This window comes from Pezoporus wallicus, unplaced genomic scaffold (genome assembly GCF_028554395.1).
Source record: "Pezoporus wallicus isolate ANWC-B61680 ecotype Strahan unplaced genomic scaffold, APGP_CSIRO_Pwel_v1 contig_6999, whole genome shotgun sequence".
In the NCBI taxonomy this organism is placed as follows: domain Eukaryota; kingdom Metazoa; phylum Chordata; class Aves; order Psittaciformes; family Psittacidae; genus Pezoporus; species Pezoporus wallicus.
Window position 1 is genome coordinate 4,647,630 of NW_026640180.1, and position 23,758 is coordinate 4,671,387.

Genomic DNA, 23,758 nt, shown 5'->3' on the forward strand with positions numbered 1-23,758 from the left:
ACCTTTCCAGCAGGAAAAAACAAACAGAAATTGACAGATAATTCAAAAACTGAAGAGAGAAATAAAAGCAGCCACCAGCCTAGGTTTTGGGACTGAACCGCTATCCTGAGCTGCTAACAGGGAAGCTGCAGGGAGGCTCTGGGAAAAGCCTGTAGGGGAAAGGCCAAATTACTGCTACTCCGTGGTGGAGCTGATGGATGGATGCCAAGGGCAAAGCCACAGGCTTCCATCCTGCTTCAGGAGCTGCCCTGCACTTAGTCCTGTCCCTGAGCTGCGCCAGGGCAAGCTGTAGAGTAAGGGAAACCCACCCTGAGGGCATCCCTCTGACACTGCCTCCCCAGCACTGTGTCCCTCCATGCCTGGGAAGCACCACAGCACAGGTCTGCAGAGCCCTCCCACTGCCACCAGCACGGCACGCTGAAGCTGACCCATCTCTGAAGTATGCTTTATTGAGCTGCACTTCAGCTGATTAAACTAATTATTACACCAGGCTTAATGAAATCAATTGTCTCTTTATTCTATTATGGTCATTATTAAGTATTTACCTTCTCTAGGTGCAAGAGGTTCACCTGGGAAGCCCACAGCCTGTGTGAGGGGAAAGCTGTAGCTGGTGCTGAGAGCATCCCTGTGCCAGCCCTGAGATGCAGGCAGGGGCTGTGCTATTGTGGGCAAGACTGTCATCATCCTGGGTGTAATGCTCAGGATCCATCTGCACACATGTTTCCACAGTGTTCTGCTGGAATAGCTGCAGCCACTGAGCAGTAAAACCACTTTCAGGAGAAAAAAATCAGGAGTCCATGGGGGTTCACAGATATATTACAAAGAAATAAGCTCCCTCCCCCAAAATAATGTTGAAAGTTATGCATTTTTAGGAAAATAAACATTTGTTCTGCCTGCCTCTTGGAAAGAGTGGAAAAAAAGAAATTTTTAGGCAATTACATTACTATTTACATAAAACATATGTAGGTATTTGCTCCATAATGTGTTAGGTGAAGAATGAATAGGCTGTAGCCTCCAGTAAAACAGAATACTAGAGATGAGTGCCAAAAATCCTGCTAAGTGTCCTGGCCTGGCGCAGACCCAGGACAGGGAAGAGGCCACCCTGCTGCTATCCCCTTGGAAATGGTTTGTATTAGTAGGGCACTTCTCTCCTCGGTGAAGCCTCTGTGGACAGAGCCAGGCAAAGCAGCTCCCCTAATCGCCAGCATGGGTTTGCTTCTCTTGAATTGAAAACCAGCTTTGCCACCAGCTCAGCCGTAGCCACGTGGAGCACGATGCTCCTGTTATTTAAGTTATAGTTTTTAAAGGCAGCCACAGTGATTTACTTGTGCTTTACTGCAAACAGCAGTCTGCCAAGGTTTCCATGCATGGCTATGGTCCTGGGAACAGAAGCGATGGGCAAAAACACCCAAGGAATCAAAGCTGGGAGGTTGTACCTTGTTTTGTTTTGTTTGCTTGTTTATGTGGTGGTGTTTTGTTGGTTTTTTATTAAAAAAACTTCTGAATTTGTGGTCAACTCACCTGCTTACAGCAGCAAACCTGGACCCCTCTCTCCACATCACTGGGCTCAGGGTATGCAGCTAGTTGTGATGAAATGCGAGCTTTCAGGAGGCCTTGTTTATCTAATGCTTTCCTCTCTAAGAACAAAAAACATTTCTGGTGTTCTGCTGGAGTCTGTTGAAGTATTTAAGAGACTGAAGTCATTGACCACAGCCTCTGACAGTACATTCAAAGCAGGTTATGGTCTCTCCGTATGAAGTGTTACATTGCTGAGTTATGACAGATGCTGATAACTTTGGGAGCAATAAAAATAACTGTAGTACGCAACAGAAGATGAATTATAATTCACAATAATTCTTGGTAGAAAGCATACATTTTTAATTACAATCATAACCACTTTTTGATTCTGAGATAAAAACGGTTACCATAGTGACCCAATCCTTAAAGATAATTTTGCCCAGCTCTGTATAAAATGCTGTGTGATACCTGCCTTCACAGAAAGCAGCTTACAGAATGAGTTTTCCAAGTGTTAGGCCTTGGGTATGAAAAAGCAACGTAGGCTACATGGAAAAATAACTCCCTTTTGGTTCTGTCTCAGGAGCCTTATACACACATTTACCTGCAAGTACCCTCACAGACGTTGTCTTGGATTTGGTGCAAGCTACAAATCTTGCTCAGCTTTCAAGCCCATGTAGAGTCTGCAGAATTGCAAAGCCCTGTTGAGAATCATTAAAAATGGAGAGGAAAATCAGAGACATGTTTGTCCTGCAGAACAAGCCACCCACTGCTACCTGCCATCAGGGTGTTAAAAAATCCCTGGGTTTACATACTTTGAACAGTCTTAATATGTATTTCTCCAATAGACCATTTACCAGCACTTCCCTGTGAATATTTAGGGAAGCATACTCTGAAGTCACAACATTGCTATAGTCAAGCAAAGGCATGTTTTGATGTGCAAAGTGAAATGCAATCCTCAGTAAGACTAGTACAAATTATTAGTCAATAATATCTTCTGGGGACTTCTTTTGGTAATCCCTGCTTATTTCCCTGCACCCCTTATGTGGATTTAGAGAGACTGGTCTGCATGATCGCGTTGGGAATGCTCCCTGTCCCAAGCCATGGGGAAGATGGGTGTCACGCTCCCTCCCATCAATAACCAATCATGCGTCCGTGGCAGCAGTGAGTGCGATGCAGCCCTCTTTCACTTGGGTGCCTCGGTAGTGAAACCAACTTACCTGTTGGCAGGCCCCTGAGGACAGTCACAGCCATAGTCATGGGGCTGAAGGACTGGGCTGATCACTGGATCTCTGCTGCCTCATGGAGTCCAGTTGCTTGCCTACACACAGCTTGAAATCATTTTGGTTATTAAAGATAGCGAATCAGTGGGAGGGAGCACTGACCTGTCTGGTGTGGAAAGTGAATTTTCTCACGTCACCGTGAGTTTCTTGTCATCAGTGATAGCCCTGCAGCAGGCTACTTTGCTATGCAACATTACATTTACCCTTCTTTAATTATTTTATGACACTTTCTCTGATCCCAAGGGTACCCCTAATTTAGGAGCATACAGAGGTGACAACCCCTGGCTATTGAACCATGGGCTTCTCACTTTCTGAGGTATTTTCTCCTACCAAAAAAATCTTGCTGAACCTTAGCCATCGTGTGAAAATGCTGAATGCTATAGCTCCAGGTGATTAATGTACCAAGCCAGCTCAATCCGGGCTTATTTTAGTCTGTTGCCTTTAATTAACCTCTTATTTCTGGAAGCTAATGGATGCGAACTTCTTACTTCCCAAAACAGTATGACGAGGGGGTGTTCCAGAGGTGTTACACTTTGCTTCAAAAGCTGGCCCGCATGGGAGGAGAGAAAACAGGTACGTGGCCTTTTCAGCTTCCCTGTAATGTGCAGAGAAGGGGCAGGAGGGTTCTCTCCTTCCCACCACTGAGTGATGAATATTTCCAGTAGCTGTTTTATTTACAAAGTGTTGGCCCTTACAGTAAGTGCCTCCCAGTCCCCTGGTGATTGGCTAGCAGCGATGATGAAGATGGAGCCTGATCACCTTGAAATGCCCGACTTTCTAAAAGCTGCCCCTCCTTTTCTGCAGTGCTCCCTCCTCCTTTGCTACTGATAACACACTCCTGCTTGAAGCCACCCAGTCCTGCCCCAAAAGACAAGCGGAGCCGAGTCCTGTTGGCCAACCTCAGATGTCTCTGGAGCGTGCATGGACCGAGTCCCTGCTTTAACACCTGGGATGTTTCAAACTCCAGTAAATCCATTTGTTCTTTGTCTCAGCTGATGCCTTTTTGCCTTCCAAACATGTTGGGTCCAAAGGGCAGAGGTTTAGGTAAGAAAAATCCTAAAGGATATTTGATGCTTGGTATAAAAATCCTAAGGTGCTAGATCAATTCCAAATATATATTTAATACATGAATAATTAAGTACCTCATAGCAGTCTCCAGGCACTGAATATGAGAAATGAAGGATGTGAATATGACAACTGAAATGATCCTTTGCTTCAGTTCCCAGACACAGGACTGAAGAAAGCATCAGAGTCATCTCCACGCATCCTTAAACACTCAATATTCTGCCAGTTAACTAAAAGCAATGGTAGCAATAACAGAGACATTTGTAAGAAATGATCTTCCCCATGTACAGCATGAGCTGAAAATATCCTTTAACTGGATGAATCCTCCCCACACCCAACAGCACCCACAGACCAAGGGCTGAGGAGCATCTCACAGGGCTGAGAAAGGGTCACTGCCACCCTCAGGAGCCACAGCCCATCCCTCTGAGCGCAGGTCTGTTGGCAGATGGTGAGAAAGTAAACTGAACTTTAATTTCACCTTAATTACACTTTTTTTCACTGCACCACCTCTTAATCCACACCCCATTTCGTAGCAGAGCAGGGCCTTGGGAGGAAGGAAAGGTGCTGCCCCAGGAGCAGAGTGAGCCTCGTCCCTGTTATGAAACATGGGCAGAGGAGCAGCGAAACAGCTGAACACTTCAAGTCTTCAGAGACTCGAAATAAGGATCTAAACTGTTAGTTTTTCTGTAGTTAGGGAAAAAACAAAAAATCAAATCCTTTGATTTCCTTTTAATTGCTATTTACTAGGGATAAAGTTAAAACAGTCTCATTTAAATATGCTAAAACACTCGCAGAGAGTTCTCAGCAACAAGCTAACAAACGTTCAGGGGGAGAGATAAGGAGGGGTTTCCTTTTTTGTTTTTAAGGGGTTTGGGGCTGGTTTTTTTTTTCTTTTTTTTTAAGTTATCAAACTAAAATCTGCATGTTCAGAAAGCATGAGCTCTTCCACAAGCCAAATCCTTACCCCGAGGCCAGCACTGCCAGCTCCTGTGAAGATCCTTCCCTTCTAAAAGCTTCCCCTGTAAGCTTAAGGGCAATCACAAGAATACAGCCGTATAAACTGGTGTGCTCAATATTTAAGGCTGAAAAACAGAGGAAACTTTAATTACTGGAGCAAAGACCTTAAGAAACATGTCAGTGAGCACACCTTCACCATTATCATTACCATTGCTGTCATCTTCCATCACCATCTACCTTTCCCACAGAAAACACAAGTTGTTTCCACAGGGAGTGAGCAGCTGCCAGACCCGGGGTGCTGATGTGGGCTGGCAGAAAGAGTCCCTGTCAGTCACAGAGAGGTACATGGTACTTCAACAGCTGACAGCATCTACCTGTCCATATTTTTGGAAGAAAGCACCATGCTGAAAGCACAGGTCTTGTCGTTGCTGAAACATCTTTCCCTGGTGGGAACCCTGCACATGTCCCCAGTCCCACCCTGATAACACCCCTCAGCACAGCTTACATGTCCCATAGCAGGGAGGAAGCTGCTGCCTCTTCAGAGCTGTTTTACTCATCAAACTCCTGCTGTGGCTCCCAAAAGCACCTGCAGGTTTATGTGACTTTGGTCCAGCTGTGAGACAAGCTGTGGCGGTAGCCCCTGTGCCTTGCCACTCCAGCAGCATCCAGATGCTCTCTGGGAGGGTGAGGAAAACTGTTCACGCGGGTTGCTCAAGCAGGCAACACAGCTGGGGGAATAAAAATAAAGGAAAGGAATTATAGATATTCCCTTCTTGGTAAGGATCCTGTTTCCAGAAGACAGGCAAAGTTGTATTTCCTTTCCAACCAAGAGCGCAGCAAACACTCCAGCTTAAAATAAAATGAAATTCACACCCATGAGACAGCTGTGGTGTGAAATGCAGGTTGAGAGCTACTTCCCCAGAGCATCTCCCAGGTGAAACGGCATAAGGAAAAATGAAACAACAAAAACCCACCAACAAACAGTTGGGTGCAAACAAGACACCAAAGTGTCGTAGGGAAGGAAAGCAAAAGCTGAATGCATTATGGTTTAGGTTGGCACGTTATTGTGAATACAGATTGCTGCTACGTAGCTCATTTCACATCTGTGTTATGAGGAAACCATGGTAAAATGGATGAAAGTAATGCTTTAGTCAAACCCTGTTGTCTTTGGAAGATTATCTGCACGGCAGTAGGTTTATAAATGGCTGTTAGGGAACAGAAATGGTTTCTTTGTGTACAGAAAAGCTGAGTGTGCCTGGTTGAAATTCTCAGTTAGGGGAGTTCAGCTCCTATAATCACACATCTGCTCCCACTGTCTCTGCCCCAGGGCTGAATTTCGTTAACACTTTGGGCTGTTTCCCTTCTCCCACATCAAGACATCAAATCCCTCTGGAAAAACAGAGACCTCTTGATGAGTCTTTTCACCATCATGTTCCTATCCAGAACTAACTCAAGGCAAATTCAAAGCCCTCCCTTCCCTCCTCCACATCTGCTGAATAAACAGCCTGAAAAGGTAACATCTCCATCCTGCTGCAGTAGGATTTTCAGGCAGGTACAAGATTTTTTCTGAGGGAGATGGAGTGCAGAGCAAGGGCTGTGCTTGCAGAGCTGGAGGTCCTTGTGCTCTGAACACCATCCAGCAGCTCAGGAACCAGCTGAAGCCCTGGGTGAAGACAGAGGATGGGTATCTCTTCCCACAGGAATGATACTTTTTTCTTTCCTTCTTTTTCTCTTTTTTCTTACAAGCAGGCTTAGAGATCTCTTAAGAAAGCACATTCAGGCTACTGTTGTTATTTTTGATTGCAGACCCAGAACAATGGACCTGCTTGCAGATAAACAGCTCACTGAACAACACATTAACTCCAGTGTTTTGTTGTACACCCTGTTAGACGGAACTTCAGGTCCCTTCACACCTGTGCTAGTGGAAGGTTGCCTTCCACTTAAGCCTAAGCCTAACCTTGAGGCTTCGATGCAAGTAAATGCAGACAGGAATTCAGTTAGCAGCTTCCTGCCCAGGAGGATGACCAGCACAGCAAAAGCCATTCCCATTTTGGAGCTATCTCCAAGGCTGCTTGGCACAGAACCCAGACCTGGAAAATCACTGCTGTGAGTTCATCAGCACACTGGTCTGCCCACTGGTCCTCACTGCTTTGTGCTGCCTGATGGAAACCACACTTGCTAATGGCATCCCAGCATCACACCAGTGTTAGGGTGGCAAACAAGGGAGGGTTGTGCCACTCTGCTGCTTTTGCAAAGGCTGATGGAATTCCTTGCTGGTGTTTCCTCTCTCAATGAGAGCGTATGTGCTAGGCATCCCCATTGTTCATGTTGCAGAGTCTTTTCTAATGACCTGCAGGAGCAGCTCACGGGCTGGGAGAACCTGAATTCACCTACCCGCAACACCAGCCAAACCAAACAGCACTGTTTTAACAGCACATATAGTGATGAATGTCAACCTCCTGGTGGTCTCTGCCTGCAAAGATGAAATACTGCTGGCAGCACGGGCTGTGCATGACAAAGGGCAAAGATTGTTATTCTTTCTTGTTAAAGTCTCACAAAGTAATAGGCAAGAAGGATGTGAGTCGTTGAAGTAGCTCAGCCTCCATCCGTACCTTCAAGGCATTTCAAGGAGGCTGTACAGCAGGTAGCTGGAAGCAATGCTGCCTAAAGTCAGAGAAACAGCTGCTGTTCCCTGCAGTGTGGTGGAACAGAGGCAAGAAACTGTTGTGCTGTGGAGTGTCTAGAAGTCTGCTTGGGTTTGGTACAGAAAAGACACCCCAGTGTAACCAGAGGTGATGTTCTTACAGAGCATTACCTTACTATGCAGGTATTAAAATGCATTATGAAAAGGCACTGGCTGGCCAAACCAGCTTTTGCTTCCTAGCGTTCCGCTGGTGTCCCACATGAGCCCAGTCCTCTCTGTCTGGGTGTGGATATGTCTGGGACACTGAGCTGCTTTTGTACTGCTCCTTCTGCAAGAGAAGTTCATGTTCATTTCCCGGAGCATAAAACTAAGTCACTTTAGCTTTCCTAATGATCTGGGCTCCCCTGCTGCGCCAGCTTCAGCACCAGTACCCAGGCCTGTGCCTTGCTGCCAGCACACTATTCCTGGGAGCCAGTCTGGTCTGTGATAAAACCAGTGTGGTGCTGTGTCCTCCCTCCCCACTGCCTGCTGGAAAACAGCGGGGTGGCTGGTCTGTGACTATCAAAAGTAAAAGCAGAGGTTACTGAACCCACATCCTTTGTGTCGTGATTCAGAGGCTGGCCAGAGGAACTGCTAACATGGCAAGACAGTGATAGCTAAGTTCCTTTTGAGGAGAAAAGAGAGCAGAAAGGGGCAGGCAAGGCATAGTATCCATTTAACCCAGACCATCGTGACCCATCCTACTTTGTCTGAAGTTCTCCTGTTTCTAGCACCCTCCTGCACATTTGCAGGAGCAAAGGCAATGCCCCACCAAGAGCTGCATCAGAACCACACCAAAAATACCAGCAGCTAAACCCACATACACATAGCAAATAAATAAATACCAGGGTTCCCACATAGCTCACTTCTGTCCTGTGGGATCCATTCTCCCTGTAGTGCCTCTTTGGCTCTGGGCTCAGTTTAGCAGGGAAGGCAATGCCGGATTTTCCAGCTAAGCCAGCCCAGGGCTGCCTCATGTCCCAGTAACCTCTTTATCTGTATGAAATGTCTGAGGTTGATTTTCTTCCTGACATACCTGGTATTTTGTGTCACTTCAGAGTATTGCTTAACACAACACACATAATTAAGAAAATTAACCTGTCCAAGAGCTGAGAGCTGACATGCTGCAGGCTCATCTGTCAGGGGGTTTGGGCTATCGTTACCTAATGACATGGGGACATGTTTTCTCCATGCAGGCTCACAGAGGCTGTCAGAAACCACTTCGTTATTAGCTCTCTCGAAGGAGAGGGAAGACTCGCACCAGAAGGCTGCACTGTTTCTCTGGCACTTTGTTACGTTGTGCTGGAAATTGCAAGTCAGCGTAACAAAAAATAGGCCAGTTTTAATTAATACGGGAGATGAGCACAAATGGCACAGGGGCTTCTTGGTGGTGTGGGTCTCGTCTCATACTGGCTCTTGCTCCAGCAATAGGGCAGTGATGATCGGAGGTGGTGAGAGGCAGTTCAGGCAGGTGATGCAACAAGTTTGTCTGCCAAATATTTCTGGTAAGGCAGCTGCTGGCAAACAGCACCAGGTGAGACGCTATTGCCCCACCATGTGGGGTGAGCAATTTGGAGGGGAAAAGCTAACATTATCACAATATTATCCTCCAAAAGATGACCAGCAGTTGTAACTGCCCTTGATTTCCATTTCATTTGCAGGACTTGAGGAGGGCTGAAATGTGTTTTCCTGGGCATTAAACCTGCCAAGCAAAGCAAGAGCAGGTTTAATACTGCATGTGGCTTGGTGAGCTGCTGTCCCTGTCCCCACCACAGACACACACCATGCTTTGGCAACGTGATGTGCTTTTGTTCTCATTTCCCCCCTCCTCAGTAACATGGGGATAATATCACTAATTTTCAATTACAAAACACAGACTCAGGTATTAAGGTGCTGCATTCGAAACGGAGCTTTGAAAGCCTAGAAATTGTTTTATCCATAATAGGGTTTTGTCTTCCCTGAACACCATCTCGAGTACCTGGAACTCTCACACCAGTAATTATGTCCATTAATTTTTCCTTATTTTGCTCCATCAGATATCCTGTTTATATTCTACACTAAATCCTGCTGCTTCCAAAACCCTTGGGCAAAAAAGCTGATTTTATATGTCAGACCATGCTCTGGAAAATAAAAACCATATGCGCCTAATGAGTGAGGCTCAGCTATAGTTAGTGCATTGCCTTTGCATTGCAGCTGAATCCTAATGATCATGTTCCCAAAACCGGCACAGGAAGCCAGCTGGTTAGGTGCTCTCATTTAATGAAAAAGGAAAAAAAAAGGAATATTTTATATCAAATGTTTCTGGATCTACAAGTCCCCTTCATCCTGCAATCCACAGCAACCCTCTGAAAGGTGCGGTTTGTCACATAAGTCTTTTGCAAGTACAAGAAAACAAGGATCCTTCTCTCCCCTTTGCAAATCACACCTTTGCCTTGCAATGGCTCCTGCCCTTCTGTCCTTCAGAGGGGCTGGGATATTATAGGATGACCTGATGTAGCTCAAGAAAACACATCAGGCCACAAGCTCTGGTTTTATTCTACCAGAGGATGCACGAGTATGTAAATACACACCCTTTTGCCCCAAGGCAACCCCGCTGACTATTTATGTGGCAGGATTTCTCCTCCTTATACTTTTAACAATCTGTGTAAGGACAGAAAGCTGAGTGTGTGGTCAAAAATGTCACATACCTGACCCAGTCCTGCTGTGCCTAGATGGTCGGCAGCGAGCAAAGCCACCCTGAGAAAGGCAGGGCTCTATTTCCCAGCCTACAAATGGCACCAAGATGAGTTCAGTGCAAGTTTCTTCGTCCTCCAGTGTATGGTGCATATCCCACCAAAGGCAATCCCTGAACAGCTCATGCCATCAGTGACCTGCAGGCACAGGAAAACTGTTTCTTGGAAACTTTGAAAGCCCAGAGCAGTGAGACAGTGTATTTCCACTATTCATTCATCAAAAGCCATCCATTACTTTTGCTCCTAAGACACTGCTTGAAGGAGGAGGTGAACTCCCCTCCGCCTGCTGCTCCTTCAACATTGCTCCACTTTGGGGAACAGAAATCCACCACCTTCCCTCTGCCATGCGACTGCTTCAGGCCAGCAAAGCTTCAAAAACTACTAAAATACTTTTTAAAAATAAGTTTAAATAACAATGAGCTTTGGGAAACCATTTGAGGAGGCAAGCGCCATTCTAGATTGCATCTCTTACAGGTTTCAAGGCTGGGTACAACAAGCAAACAGTTGGGCTTCAAACTTTTAACAGTTTAAAATGGAGCCTTTAACTGTATTTTGTAGTTACAGAGCTGGGTGATAGCTGTGTGGAGAGGGCCAGATGGTGCCTGTCCCACATAGCTCTTCTAGGTATGCAGATGCTTTCACAGCTGTGCAAGGGCAGTGAGTACAGCCTGGAGAGGTGAGGGTGCCTACCCCCCTTGTAGTGCTGTGGTTTATTCAAAGAGGGCAAAGGCAGACCAGCTGAGGGAGCAGCTGAAAGCAGCAGCACCTCTCTAAAGAGAAGAAAGGCAGCTACAGGATGATAACAGTTTTTCCCCCGACCTGCTGTAGTTGCTCAGTGAGACACACCACCCCTGTGCACCACGGACCAGGCACGGAGATGTGCTCAAATACTGTACAACCCCCCAGCAAAACCCTCCTCCCAGTGTTCAGCCTTCCTGCTCCTGAGCCAGCAGCCAAGCCTGGGCAACTGAAGGCAGCCTGAGCTCATCCAGCTTTTTGGAGGATAGAAGACACCCCAAAGCCTCCATCCTTTGCAAACGGCAGCATTCACTACCCGAGATGAAGGTGCAAACCAGACCCAGCAATAAGAAACCTACCTGGGAGGGAGGGAGGGAGGACAGAGCACAGGGATGAATTTCCTTGGTGATCACACAGTGGCAGCACCTGAAAGAAATTGTTGGGGTGATGGGGACACATGTGCCTCGGCGTCAGCTCCCCTGTGGGGTGCTTCTCCTAGCCCCTTTACCAAGCACACTATGGCACAAGAGCGTGAAACCTTCCCGTGGCTTGCAAAGCACCCAGCTTTGTCAACACAAAAGGAGTAGCCTGGTTCACTTACAGGTCCCATTTTATCTCCATTTCCTGGAGGTCCAGACCAGGCCCCTTGAGCAGAGTGTTGAACAGCATAATGTTAAGTCATTGCTGTCCATGTCTGCAGGGAATGCCCACAGATTTTGGGATGCAGGAAAGGGGCCTGGGAAGGATGCAGGAAGCAAGCCCATGAAGTCCAGGACAGCTGAGCTGCCATGGGCAGCCACATTGAGTTTGTACCTACAGGATGCTTTCCTTGCCAATCCTGCTGTGAGCAGGGGCTCTGGCTAAGCTGGCAGGAGCATTTACAGTTTCCTGTAGCTCACCTTTGGGATTTGACCTGCACATCGGGGCAGCCCCAATGCTCAGCCCTCTCTGTGCAGAGCAGCTGCAACAAGCACCTGCAATCACCTGCCCTTTGCATTGTGTGTGTGCTTCACTTAACAGAGGAGAGCTGTTAAATCCCAGGTGAAATGCCTCCCTGTAATCACTTTTTTGATAGTGGCAGCTCCTTACCGGGGTCCCTGGCACCAAGTCTTCTTTAGGAAGGTGTGTGTGGGGTTCATGAAAATAGGACTGAAAGTATCTACCTGAGCGTGATCAAAATGGCTGGCTTGGGGCACATCCTGACCCACAGCAAACAGTCTGAGGACAGAAGGTCAGAGACAGTTTTGTCTCTCCCATGGGCTTTCCTTGGGGTGGATGCAAGCAGCAGAGTTCAGCTCTGGCTCTGAACTCCCCCAGCTGTGCTGGTTTCATTTGTCATACCCTTCCTCATGCTTCCTCCTCACTTCAGCAGCTAAATTCAGGCAAGGGGCTCGTACGCATAAAACCTGTTGAAAATAAAGCTTACAAGTACAAGAGCTAGAAGAGGCTTGAAGTGCAAAGCCGGCAGCCCCTGAAGAGCTGCGGGGACCATCCAATCCATCTGGTGCTCCTGGGTGCACAGGAAATAGGCTTTTGACCAGTTCATACCATGGCGCATGCGAAACGCTCAATTATGGTTGCTTAGAAAAGCCAGATGATCTCCTGGAGCCGGGCACTGACAGCCACGCCGTCTCCGCAGCGTTCTGCACGGCTGAGTTTGTGCTGGCTTATTCTGTGCTGCCTGTAATTGCATTGCATTTTAATTGTTTAGCGTCGTCAGAACTTCAGCCCCGGGGGCAGCGGAGGTGGTGAGAGCTCAACACATCAAACTGCTACCCAAAGAGCAAGCGGACAAAAAGCAGAGCGGGGAGGGAGAGGGGGAGACAAATGAGCCACATTCATTAGAAGAATAGCAACCCTGACCCGGGGAAGTGTCCTACTGATGTAATAAGAAAGCTGAAAGTTGTTAATAATAATGAAGAGCACAATAACACAGTTCCTTTTCTATCAGAAAGCGCCTCATCTGGAAAGAATTAATGCACTGTGGAAAGCAGAGATGGAAACCAGAAAAGTGCTCCTTGCCCACACAGCCCTGCTTTCCCTCCCAGCTTTATTTAGTGGGTTGTTGGTGGGGGTGAGCGCTGTAGTCTCACTGTTCAGTGTTGTTCCCCTGAGTGCTGTGATGTGGCTCCAAAATCTGGCAACTCCGCCACAGAAGCCCTGCCGTGTGAGGCAGTGAGGCACGCTTCCCCACAGGCAGGCTTGCCTTTCACCCTTGGCCAGACACTGCTCCTTTAGCTTCCCCAGAAGATGCTGCAGGTTCAAATCCCTAGGGCAGGTTTTGAAGGAAAGAGCCCTTTGCAGGCTGTCCCGTTCCCAGCTGGCACACTGCAGGAGCTTTGGCCTCAAATGTCAAACTCTGGAGAACCTGGAGCTGCTAAACGTCCTTAGGGTACAGCAGATCTTTCCAGGGAACAGGTATGCAATGTGGAAGCCACAAGAGGAAGAGTGGCACGCTGCCTGTGGGTCTTTCTCCTGGCAACCTGCAAAGCCATGGGCAGATAAGATCTCAGAATCATAGAATGGTTTGGGTTGGAAGAGACCTTTAAAGGTCATCTAGTCCAGCCCTCAAGATGAAGGCAAACAGACATCAACAGGCATAGCTGGCACTGCCAGCAATGAGGATGCTGGTGGCAGCAGAGAGGTTTCTGGCCTTGGCAGCAGTGCAGCCTTTTAGGGAAGTGCCTCTGCCTCAGGTCTTCACACAGGGGAGCGTGCACGGTAGACACAAAGGAGCCGAGAAGATCCTTCAGCTGTCTATGCTGAGTATTCTGAAGGTATTGGCATTTCGTGTCAGCTGCATTCACCAGGGTTAATTAAAGCTTGTGTTTTATAGATTGCCCTCAGCCATAAACTGAAAAGCTGTCTCAGTTGGCAATCAATAGAGTAACCTTTCAGCTCATTTATTTTATTAGATATAGAGTCCTAATTTGAAGAGATTGAGGAGCCATGATTAATGGAGCCAGAGAGGTCCTGAGATGTATGTTTAAAGCTTCCCAAGGAAATCACTTTGCCCATAGGTGCAGTGTGCTGGAATTGGCTGGTGCACTAGAGCACAGCAGTGAGGCTGGGGATGCTCCAGTGGGTGAGCTCCAGGAAATGGTCTAGCACCACAGAAATCCAACAGCAATTCAATAGCCAGCACACTGTACTTCTCCCTCACCCCGAAACTGAAGGGCAGGCTGTGAAAAGCAACGTTGCCACCATGAGGCACAGCAGAAAAGCCAGATTCTAGGGTCAGCAGATAGCTGCTGGCAACTGAGGCATTCCAAAGATGCTGCAAACACCCTTCCCATCCCAAGCCAGAGAGACTTAAGCCTCTCTTTGAGTCTACTGTGTGCTGGTGTGCAGTGAAATGGTTTTTCCCTCTTCAGTGGGGTGGATTCGCTCCAAAACCACAAAAGCCTTTGAGGGTTTTGGGGGGTGCAGTATCATGACGGAGGTGCTGCTTCCCATTGCAGCAGCCTGCCATGAGCAGTGTGGCTTTCCCACATCAAGCAGATGGCCCCTAGAAATATTTTCTATTCGAGCACCTTTCTGAGCAGTGCCATAAGTAGCTGATGCCAAAAGTTCTGTCTTCCTAGCATTTAATCTAAATCTACCCTCTTTCATCTTGAAGACATTACCCCTTGCCCTGACCAAATAATGATAATGATTAAAGTAGATGTTTTTCTAGTATTTATTTTCTTATGCGAGTCAAATAAGGTGCTTGATTCAGCATCTTAGAATAGGAAGTCAATAGTCAATACATTGAACCACACCTGTTTTTTGGGTTTTTTTGGTTGTTTTCTTTAGTGCCCACTCACACAAACCAGACACTTTGAGACACATTTCCCAGCCTTCCAATAAGAGCCTGGTTGTCTGCCATGTCCCTTGTCATGAAGAGCCCAAACATCTTGCCCTATTTTGCTGTTCAGTCTTCCAGCACCAAGATTTGCAACAAGCCCTGCTCTCTCCCCATCAACTCTTGTAACAAGGAGGAGATTTCTGTACTCTACATGCCTTCTGCACAGTCTCATGCTCCCCCTGCCACCACCATGCCCAGAATATCCGATGCCTGCACTCTAGGCTCACTGTAAAGAGTTCAGCTCACTCTGTGCTACAGGAATGAACAGTAATGAACAATAGTTGTATTGGATACGGGTAATTAATTGCATTTCTGCAAAGAGAAAAAGAAGAGCCTCTTAATAAAGAGAATAACTTTTAATAGGCAGCTAATTATTTGTTTTTCCTTGACACATCATGGTAATTTCAGAACAAATTTTGCACAAACATATATATATATTTCACAACCTCTGGTTTTGTTTTTTTTTTCTGGCGTCCTTTCAGTGTGATGCAACATGCTACAAATGACTTTTCTGACTTTTTGATATCAACATGAAAGTCCCCGATGATTCCTTTTTTCATAGGAAACTTCAGCAATCAGAAATCTGAATAGTTGTAGATGCCAACCTGTCTATTTTAGATGGCCTGACCTCCCCAAAGTAGGCATCCAAGAGTCCTCTGCTCCTGAGCAACCCAAGTGATCCAGGAATACCTGAATGAACCACGTAAATTCAGCTGCAGCATGAGGACACTTGTTGGTTCCCCGTCCTTCACAGAGCTTCATCTAAGGTTTCTCTTGGTGCCACTAAGACAGAGGATTATTAGACCCATCAAAGTGGAAATTAGAGCAACTGTCAAGCGCAGGGAAATGAACACTTTTCAGCTTTGTGTATAAACATGGACTAACAAATCTGCTCAATCTCTTACACACCGCCAGGTAGGCTTTATTATTTCAGAAAGGGGAATTGAAGAGAGAAGCTCCTCAAAAACGTTGGATCAATAGGCATCAAAACTTAGATTGTTGTTCTGGCTCTTGGTCCTGCACTTACACCACCAGCTATCTTCTTTCCATTTGTCAATTAAACAGTGGAGGTTTAGCACACTACCAGAGTCAGTGGATGAAGACTAAGCAGATGCTCACAGTAATACATTTTTCAAACATTTATAGTTCTAGAAAAGTAGGATACATGCAGGTAGAAGCACTACTTGATATTCTTGAATTGCCAGCTCAGTACAAATTAAGAGTCTGTAATCAGCACTTGAAACACTCTTCAAACTTCCAGAATTATTCAATAACCAGCAGGAATCCCATGCATGACTCAGAACAGGGGGGAGAAGGTTCATCTGTAAAACTACTTATCATGCTGGTCCCTATCCTGCACCCCAGGCTATATAGGAGACATATTTATAGCACACATAATGCAATTAGCCTAGGAACAGGTGAAAATAGACTATGTTGCCTGCTACATTACAAGGATCATATTCAGTAATTTACAGAGCTTGAAAGCGCCTCAGTGCAAGGTATATTCCCCCCTTCACAGGATAAAGCACGCACTTAAGCGTTTCACCCAGGCATCCCATCCTGTAAACATTTATGACAAGCAAAGTGTGTGCTACAGGGAGGAGTCTCATGGAAATCACTGAACTAATTTTCATAGTGGCGATTTGCCCAGTACTGTTTCAAGGGTCAGGCCCTGCTTGTATTTTGCTACATACAATTAAAAGAACCTTATCTACCATAAGAAGTTCAACAAAGTATGCTAACATATTCCTTCCTGTATGTGCAGAAAACATTTTTAGTAACTGCTATGCAAACACCACCCGATTTTTACATTCTCTTCAACCTTCTTGAAAGTTTTCCTGCTTTTAGTATATATGAAAACAATAAATACATGATATACCAGTTATTAAGCCATCAAAAAATTACGTGTCATTCCAGAAGGAACAGGAGGCACTTGAGGTTTAGAAGTCAAGAGCTGGTCATTAATGCAAATGTCCTGCATGGCAAAAAACTTCAGCCGCTCCACATTTCCTGCAACTTTGGTGAGATGTTCCTGCATATTGTGATAAACAAGGTTGCTTCACTCTGAAACGACAACAGTGTCTCAAGTTTATTATTCCAGGTAAGGTTGTTCAGGAAGAGCAAAACTGAAATAAGGAGTAAATCCACTGTCTGGGACACTGTCCTGCATCTGCACAAACAGAGCCACCTCTGGGTTTTCAGTAATGTAGACAAAATTGCATTCTGCTGCTCTAGTTCAAGGGACAAAGAAGGTTATTTTGTCCTTACTGTTGGCATCAGGAAAGCTCTGTTTGTACGTCCTGGGGGAAATGAGAACAGGCCAAAACCATTCAAGCTTGTTTTGCAAAAGGGTCTCTCCACATTTCTGGTTAACCAGATCTCTCTCAGCAGAGGGCAATGGGACCTGTTCTGAAGGACCTTCATCCTACAGCAATGGTGGAAGGCTGGTCAACCTCACATGTGCTCTGACACCCAATTCCTCAGACCATTCTTCTCCTCTACCTCCCTGCTCTACCCTGGTCACACAGGGCATTTCCCACAGCCACTTCCTTCTCCCACTGTCAGCAAATGATCCCGTTTGCCCACAAATGAGAGAAGCAACTCTGTAAGAGTGGAGATTGTGGTGCCAGCGCCCACATCACAAACCATGGGTTTCAGAGGAACTTGGGGAGAGTCTCTGCCCTCACACATACTGCCTAACACTTGCCAGTTTTGCGTGTTAGCCACGAAGGATTTCAAGCCATAATAAAATACCTCAGTGAAAGTGCTTGCTTTTGCATGATGTGGAACAGACCCAGATTTGTCATGAAAACAAAGGAGCTGAACTCTTCTGGGTACCATGTTCCTTTTTTTATAGGCAGCAGTCTTAAAAAATCTCTCACTTCTCACACAAACAAAATGAATATTCACCTAGGGAATTACAGTCAGAAATGCTGAGCAGCTAAAGCCAAATGCTATGTGCCTATAAAAATCTACCTTGGTGAGGTTGCAGCTTCAGTCCCTCCATTTACCTGGGACTGTTGGTGATGCTGTGCTCAAGCTAAGCTTTGTTTAAGCTGTTGCTCCTTGAGGATGCTGCCAGCTGAAGTCATTACTGTTTTTGTTTTGCGTTTTTAAACCTTTGCATTTTTAACCCTTTTGTTTAGTTATATGGCACAATACTGAAACTGTTAGCGAGATTAACAAACACTAATGTTACAACACACAAGACAGAAGCAATAAACTTACGTGTTTATTGTTGAGATGTGAAAAGTTGCCGAGTTTTATTCTTCCCATGAGACGAGTGCTCTCCTAAGAAACAGAAAATACATTTGCATCAGTTAAACATGCAAAGACAAAAGGACAAATGAGTCCAGCATCACTGACACATCACTGACCACTGCACAAATTGGCCAGTCTCCTTGTCAGATTGATTTAACCAGCAAAAACTGTCCACAGAATAGATTTTTACTACTCCCTCTGTGTTTTACAGCTTATTTCCCCTATGGTTTGCTCTCATAGGGTAAGGTACTACCACAAAGTATTTCCAAGGCAGGTCGCAAGGGCTTAGAAAAGGCATCAGACTTTAGTTAATGTCTAACTATGATTAGGACATTAAATGATAAAAAGATACAACTATAAAACTATTTTTTGTTGGTATCACTGGCAGCAGCTCAGTTCCTCCAGAGAAGGAAAATGAACTTTTAACATGTTCAGTCAGGGATTACACACAGGTCTCACTGCTCCTTCCCTGGAGAACCAGAGCTGCTGCCAGCAGTTATAGGCAGAAAAATAAACCTCCAGATGAGGATGTGTTTACAGTTTTCCTATTCCTAAATGTGTGTCCACAAACAGCAGCTGAGTTTCCTTGTGACAGAGATTCATACATGGAGATGAACAGGGAATGGTGTCCCCAGACTGGACAGAGCCCCATGGAAACAGAGTCTAGTAAAAGCGACTATGTATTAAAAAGCTTGCATATGATCTATTGCCTGGGGTTGAAAACTGTAATAAGGATTATAACAGATTCACTGATTAGGCATTCAAACAATTAGCACTCAAATTAAATAGTTGTGCCCCTGAAGAAAATAGTAGAGACTTGTCAATGGTTTTCACATAGCTTTTTCTGGCAGCAAAAAAGAGCTCTTTGATTTTCAAAGATGAGTAGGAAACTTGGTCTCTAATAACGTTCAGTGAGAAACACTGAAAATCGTTCAACAATAAGATGCTGGAATGCTGTTCACTTCTGCTGTGGTTTAAGTGCTGAACCCAGGACAACTTCCCAAGTGTTCAATTTCAGATAAAATTATTAAAAAACATTATAAATTGTTGCTAAGTTAGAGCTTCAAAAATTCTGGTGATAAATTTCGTCTAGAGAAAAGGAAAACACAAGTCTCCTGTAGACAACCAATGAAACATTTCAACAAGATTTATACAGTTTTGGTAGGTGAAAAGCTTTTGTTAGGTAAAAATCTTGTTTTGAAAAGCTAAAATAAAATGAACCAGTTTAAATATTGTAGAGTTTTGGACTAACAAAGTAATGAGATTTTCAAGAACACTAATTTATTTTAAAATTTATTATTTATTTCTTCCTTTATTATTTCTTCATTCTTAACTTTTTTACTTTCCTTGTTCAACACACAGAAGATTTACTAGGGTGCGAAAGGGAGAAATTGGCAAGATTGTTTACAAAAGGGGTAGGAGAAATTAGTTGAGAAATATATTACCATGCAGAAGATAATATTCAACAGTTGTAATAAATATCAATACTTTGTTATCAATTCCACTCTCAGCTCGCTGCTCTGCCTATGCTAGAAATTAGGCAGACTTACATGGAAGACTGATATTTCACACCACAGGAAAACACCACACCTAAGGAGAGGCTCCAGAGCCCACCTAGCTCCCTGGATAATGTCCCATTTATGTCAGTAGGTTTTGGATCAGAGCATGAGGTGGGGGAAGCAGTGCTGGTTCCAGGCAGCAGACTGCTTGAGTGGTACCTGCTGGCAGGTATGGGACAGGAGTGGTGAATTTTCCTTCTTGCAGACCCTGAGCACCCAGACACTCACATGCCCTATCTGATTTCCTGGTGCTGCACACATAATCCCTGGAAAGAGTGAACTGCCACAAACTATTGCTGGGGTCAATGTCCCCCTATAATATCAGTGACTGTCTGATGATGGCTCAGGGATGCTCAGTGTTGCTTTGCCATTGTGCTCCCAACAGGGCAGGAGCCTGCTAGAATTCTGAAACAAAACCAAGTTATTGCTACCCCACGGCTGCAAATATGTCTGAAGATATTTGCATTATGGGGTCTATGATTGTTAGTACCAACTAACAGTTCAGTGATAAAGAGAGAATGATTATATACTGGAGAAGAAATGGTCATACAGATGCTGTGTGTTCAAGAGAAACAAGGGTAACACAAGGTTTTAGATGCAGAGCTGCAGGACGTCTTGAGACTGAGGTATCTGGAAAAATTTTGGAGTCTAAAGGCTCAGCAGTTTGATGCTGTACTAAATACCCAGCTGCAACACAAAGAGACAATACAGAAGAATAGTCGGGTTAGTTGCAAGTAGAAAGACATTTTTATTGATCTCAGAATAGCCTTAACTGACAGAAATAAATTCTGAGACTGTAAAAGACCAAACTTGCCCCTAAACGAGCACCCACTAAAAACAATGGATTAGACCTTGCTTCCCATAAGGGAAACAAAAACCAAATACTTGTGTTTAGCATTTTGTTAGAACAAACGATATTTTAATCAACTGAAGAAATTATTTCACACCAGAGGATATACACAGTGCCATGGCGGTGTTCAACTGGTCTAGATAGATTGCCTACTTTGAAGCCTTGTCACTGGGAGATACGGTACAGTTATGCAGACTATATATCAACAAGAGCAAAATTGCTGGACAGCAACATCAATGAAAAATTGGCTTTTGTTGATTCTGGGTTATGCATTTAGGAGAGGATGACACAGAAATTCTAGTCTTGCTCATGAGGAGATAAAAGGTATCAGGAGAGACTTGAGAGCTTCTCACAATATAGTTATACAGCATCTTGCATAAAGCTATTGGTTGATCCAATTTGATAGATGCAATGGCAATACTTTTCTTGATAATGGGTTGAAAATTCATTGCATGTTTGTCTACTTTGATAAGTGCATGTGTGAACTGCAAAAGTGGGAGCCTAAGGGAGCTGGAAAGAAGTATTTGGTGCAGTTAACAAAGCACTGACAACTGCACAGCTGCAAGTGCAACGAGACCCCCTTTACCTGTGGTCCGGCCTCGTGACACCTCTCCTGATGGAGGAGGAGTTGTGGGCTCAGATAGACTGGCAGAGGGCAGTGAGAAGCCAACCTCATATGTATCATGCACTTCTATAAAAACTGAAAGAAATGGTGTACAGTTTGAGAAAGAGGCCTTAGGCAAAATATTTGGAAAACGAAATTAGACTGACACTGACATTGAAGTTTTAGCTGACGAGCAAATCCTTTCACTAAACCTTTTACTCTCCAGTGGTGCACCTGTTGGTTAGGTTTTGTCTGAAATTGAATTGTAAGCATAGGCACCAGGAGGTCTCTAAACATTACTGTCATGTAATACAGACAGATCTCTAGTTAAACTGTCCAATGTGCTGCAGCAGGAGGCTGTGATGCCACAGCGGATAAGACAAATTCATGGAAGAGCCACTGAGAGCTGCAAAACACCAATGATACAACCTTTACTCAGGACATCTCAAAGCCACAGACTGCTGGAAGGTTATGGCAGAGGCCACATTACTGGACTCCTTCCTTATTTGCTATCCTTTCCTTTAGATCTTGTGCTAGCAGCCCTCAGTGAGAGGAACCAACCCAGGCACAGCTACAGGCTGGGCAGAGAAGAGATTCAGAGCAGCCCTGCAGAGAAGGACTTGGGGGTGTTGGTCAATGAGAAAATGAACATGAGCCGGCTTCAGTGTGCGCTCGCAGCCCAGAAAGCCAACCGTGTCCTGGGCTGCATCAAAAGGAGTGTGACCAGCAGGTCGAAGGAGGTGATCCTGCCCCTCTCCTCTGCTCTTGTGAGACCTCACCTGGAGTATTGTGTGCAGTTCTGGTGTCCTCAACATAAAAAGGACATGGAACTGTTGGAACAAGTCCAGAGAAGGGCCATGAGGATGATCAGGGGACTGGAGCACCTCCCATATAAAGACAGGCTGAGGAAGTTGGGGCTGTTCAGCCTGGAGAAGAGAAGGCTGCATGGAGACCTCATAGCAGCCTTCCAGTATCTGAAGGGGGCCTATAGGGATGCTGGGGAGGGACTCTTCATTAGGGATTGTAGTGACAGGACAAGGGGTAACGGGTTAAAACTTAAACAGGGGAAGTTTAGATTGGATATAAGGAAGAAGTTCTTTACTGTTAGGGTGGTGAGGCACTGGAATGGGTTGCCCAGGGAGGTTGTGAGTGCTCCATCCCTGGCAGTGTTCAAGACCAGGCTGGACGAGGCCTTGGGTGATATGGTTTAGTGTGAGGTGTCCCTGCCCACGGCAGGGGGGTTGGAACTAGATGATCTTAAGGTCCTTTCCAACCCTAACTATTCTATGATTCTATGATTCTATGTGGGGCTACATTGACGCAGGATCTGAGCAGGTACTGCTGGCTTAGGTCTTGGTTTCTTAGCTTCAATGTTAAAAGAGAAGTTGTTCTAGCAAATACCAAAATACAGCAACGGTCTTTCATATGCAGAGCCTTTCATATGCACAGCCTTTCATGTGGCACCCCTCAATCACTTCTGCCAGGACCCTGATCACCAACTAACCCAAGTAAATTAACAGTCTAGGCATGGGTCCAATCCAATACACACTGCATGCATCCTTCTCTAAAACGCAGTCATGCTTAAAAAGGATGAGGATGAGGAAGATGTAATAGGAAGAATTTTGTATTCAGGACTCCTGATCCTTCAACATACTTAAGTGCATGGGAAGTAGACTGAGTATACAGATCCTGAGGGCTCTTCAAAGTTAAATGTTAACCAGGAAAGTAATAGCATTACACTGAAAATGCAAGTTTTTCTTCCTAATTAAAATGTCACTTGTGCAGTATTTGATTTGATTTTTCACTTCCACAAATATACTTGTTTCTGACTATTAATGTTGCATCCTGATGCCAGTATTTGCAAATAAGTAATGGGCACATTATTTGTGAATAAGTAATGGACACATATTATATTATTGTGTAGCTGAAATTACAGATTGTATGAAATCAATTTAGAATCTCTGAAACAAACATTTCTTTGTGTCACCTCTGTGGAAGGCTGTTGTATTAATCTCACTATAATTTCCTCTTCCCTCCTCTATTTGATTCAAAATCTGAGCATATTATTCAGAATACACATACACTGCAGAACATGTTGATATCAAAGAGAGTTAATAGGTCATATCACTATGAGTACAGCATGTTTTCCACCTGGCAAAGCCCAGGAAAAGCAAGACATTAGAAAAGCTGGAAGGAAAAGGATAAAAAAAATAGTGTTTGACATAAAAAATAGGTTGTACTGTATCCCAGGTTACACTGTCTGTAACGAAAGAAAAAAAATGAGCTGCACTGCTATTTCACTGTAATATCTGCTGCTGAGAAATTGATCAGAAGTGGCAATCTAGTTTGGAGCAAAGAATTAAAGCAAGTTTTTCATAAAATATGATTGCAGAAGCCTATTTTTTATAGAAGTATAAAACTATCTCTACAGACACAGGCATCTAAATGTCTAGTTTTACCATGCTCAACTGAAAGAAAGAGGGCTGTGTTACAGATGTTGGAGAACAGCATTGCGTGGGACTCAGCAGCTGAATGCACTGGGTGGGTTTGGTATGTGCCGCTGGTCCAGCATCTGCGACGTGCTACAGTGCTCCCCTGCCACACACTTAACCCATGCTCCTGCAAACTGGTCCTCACCACTGTCAGCAGGACAGAAGGATCTGT

General features: G+C 45.0%; 2 protein-coding genes across 5 annotated transcripts in view; both read right to left on the reverse strand.

The window, feature by feature from the left end:
• TRMT10A (tRNA methyltransferase 10A) overlaps nucleotides 1-23,758 on the reverse strand; it is a 288,696-nt gene that overhangs the window by 184,369 nt on the left and 80,569 nt on the right. The gene's annotated exons all lie outside the window — the stretch shown is intronic.
• Nucleotides 15,279-23,758, reverse strand: part of EMCN (endomucin) — a 55,891-nt gene continuing 47,411 nt past the window's right edge. Inside the window, exons 11-12 of one of the 2 annotated variants that reach the window (XM_057417942.1) lie at nucleotides 18,049-18,111; nucleotides 15,279-16,884 (exon numbers count right to left, since the gene is read on the reverse strand). In XM_057417942.1, the coding sequence (XP_057273925.1) occupies nucleotides 18,053-18,111 (59 nt within the window). In that variant the 3' untranslated portion in view covers nucleotides 15,279-16,884; nucleotides 18,049-18,052. Of the gene's footprint in view, nucleotides 16,885-18,048; nucleotides 18,112-20,573; nucleotides 21,191-23,758 lie in introns of those variants that run through there. The other variant, XM_057417941.1, reaches the window with a different exon arrangement.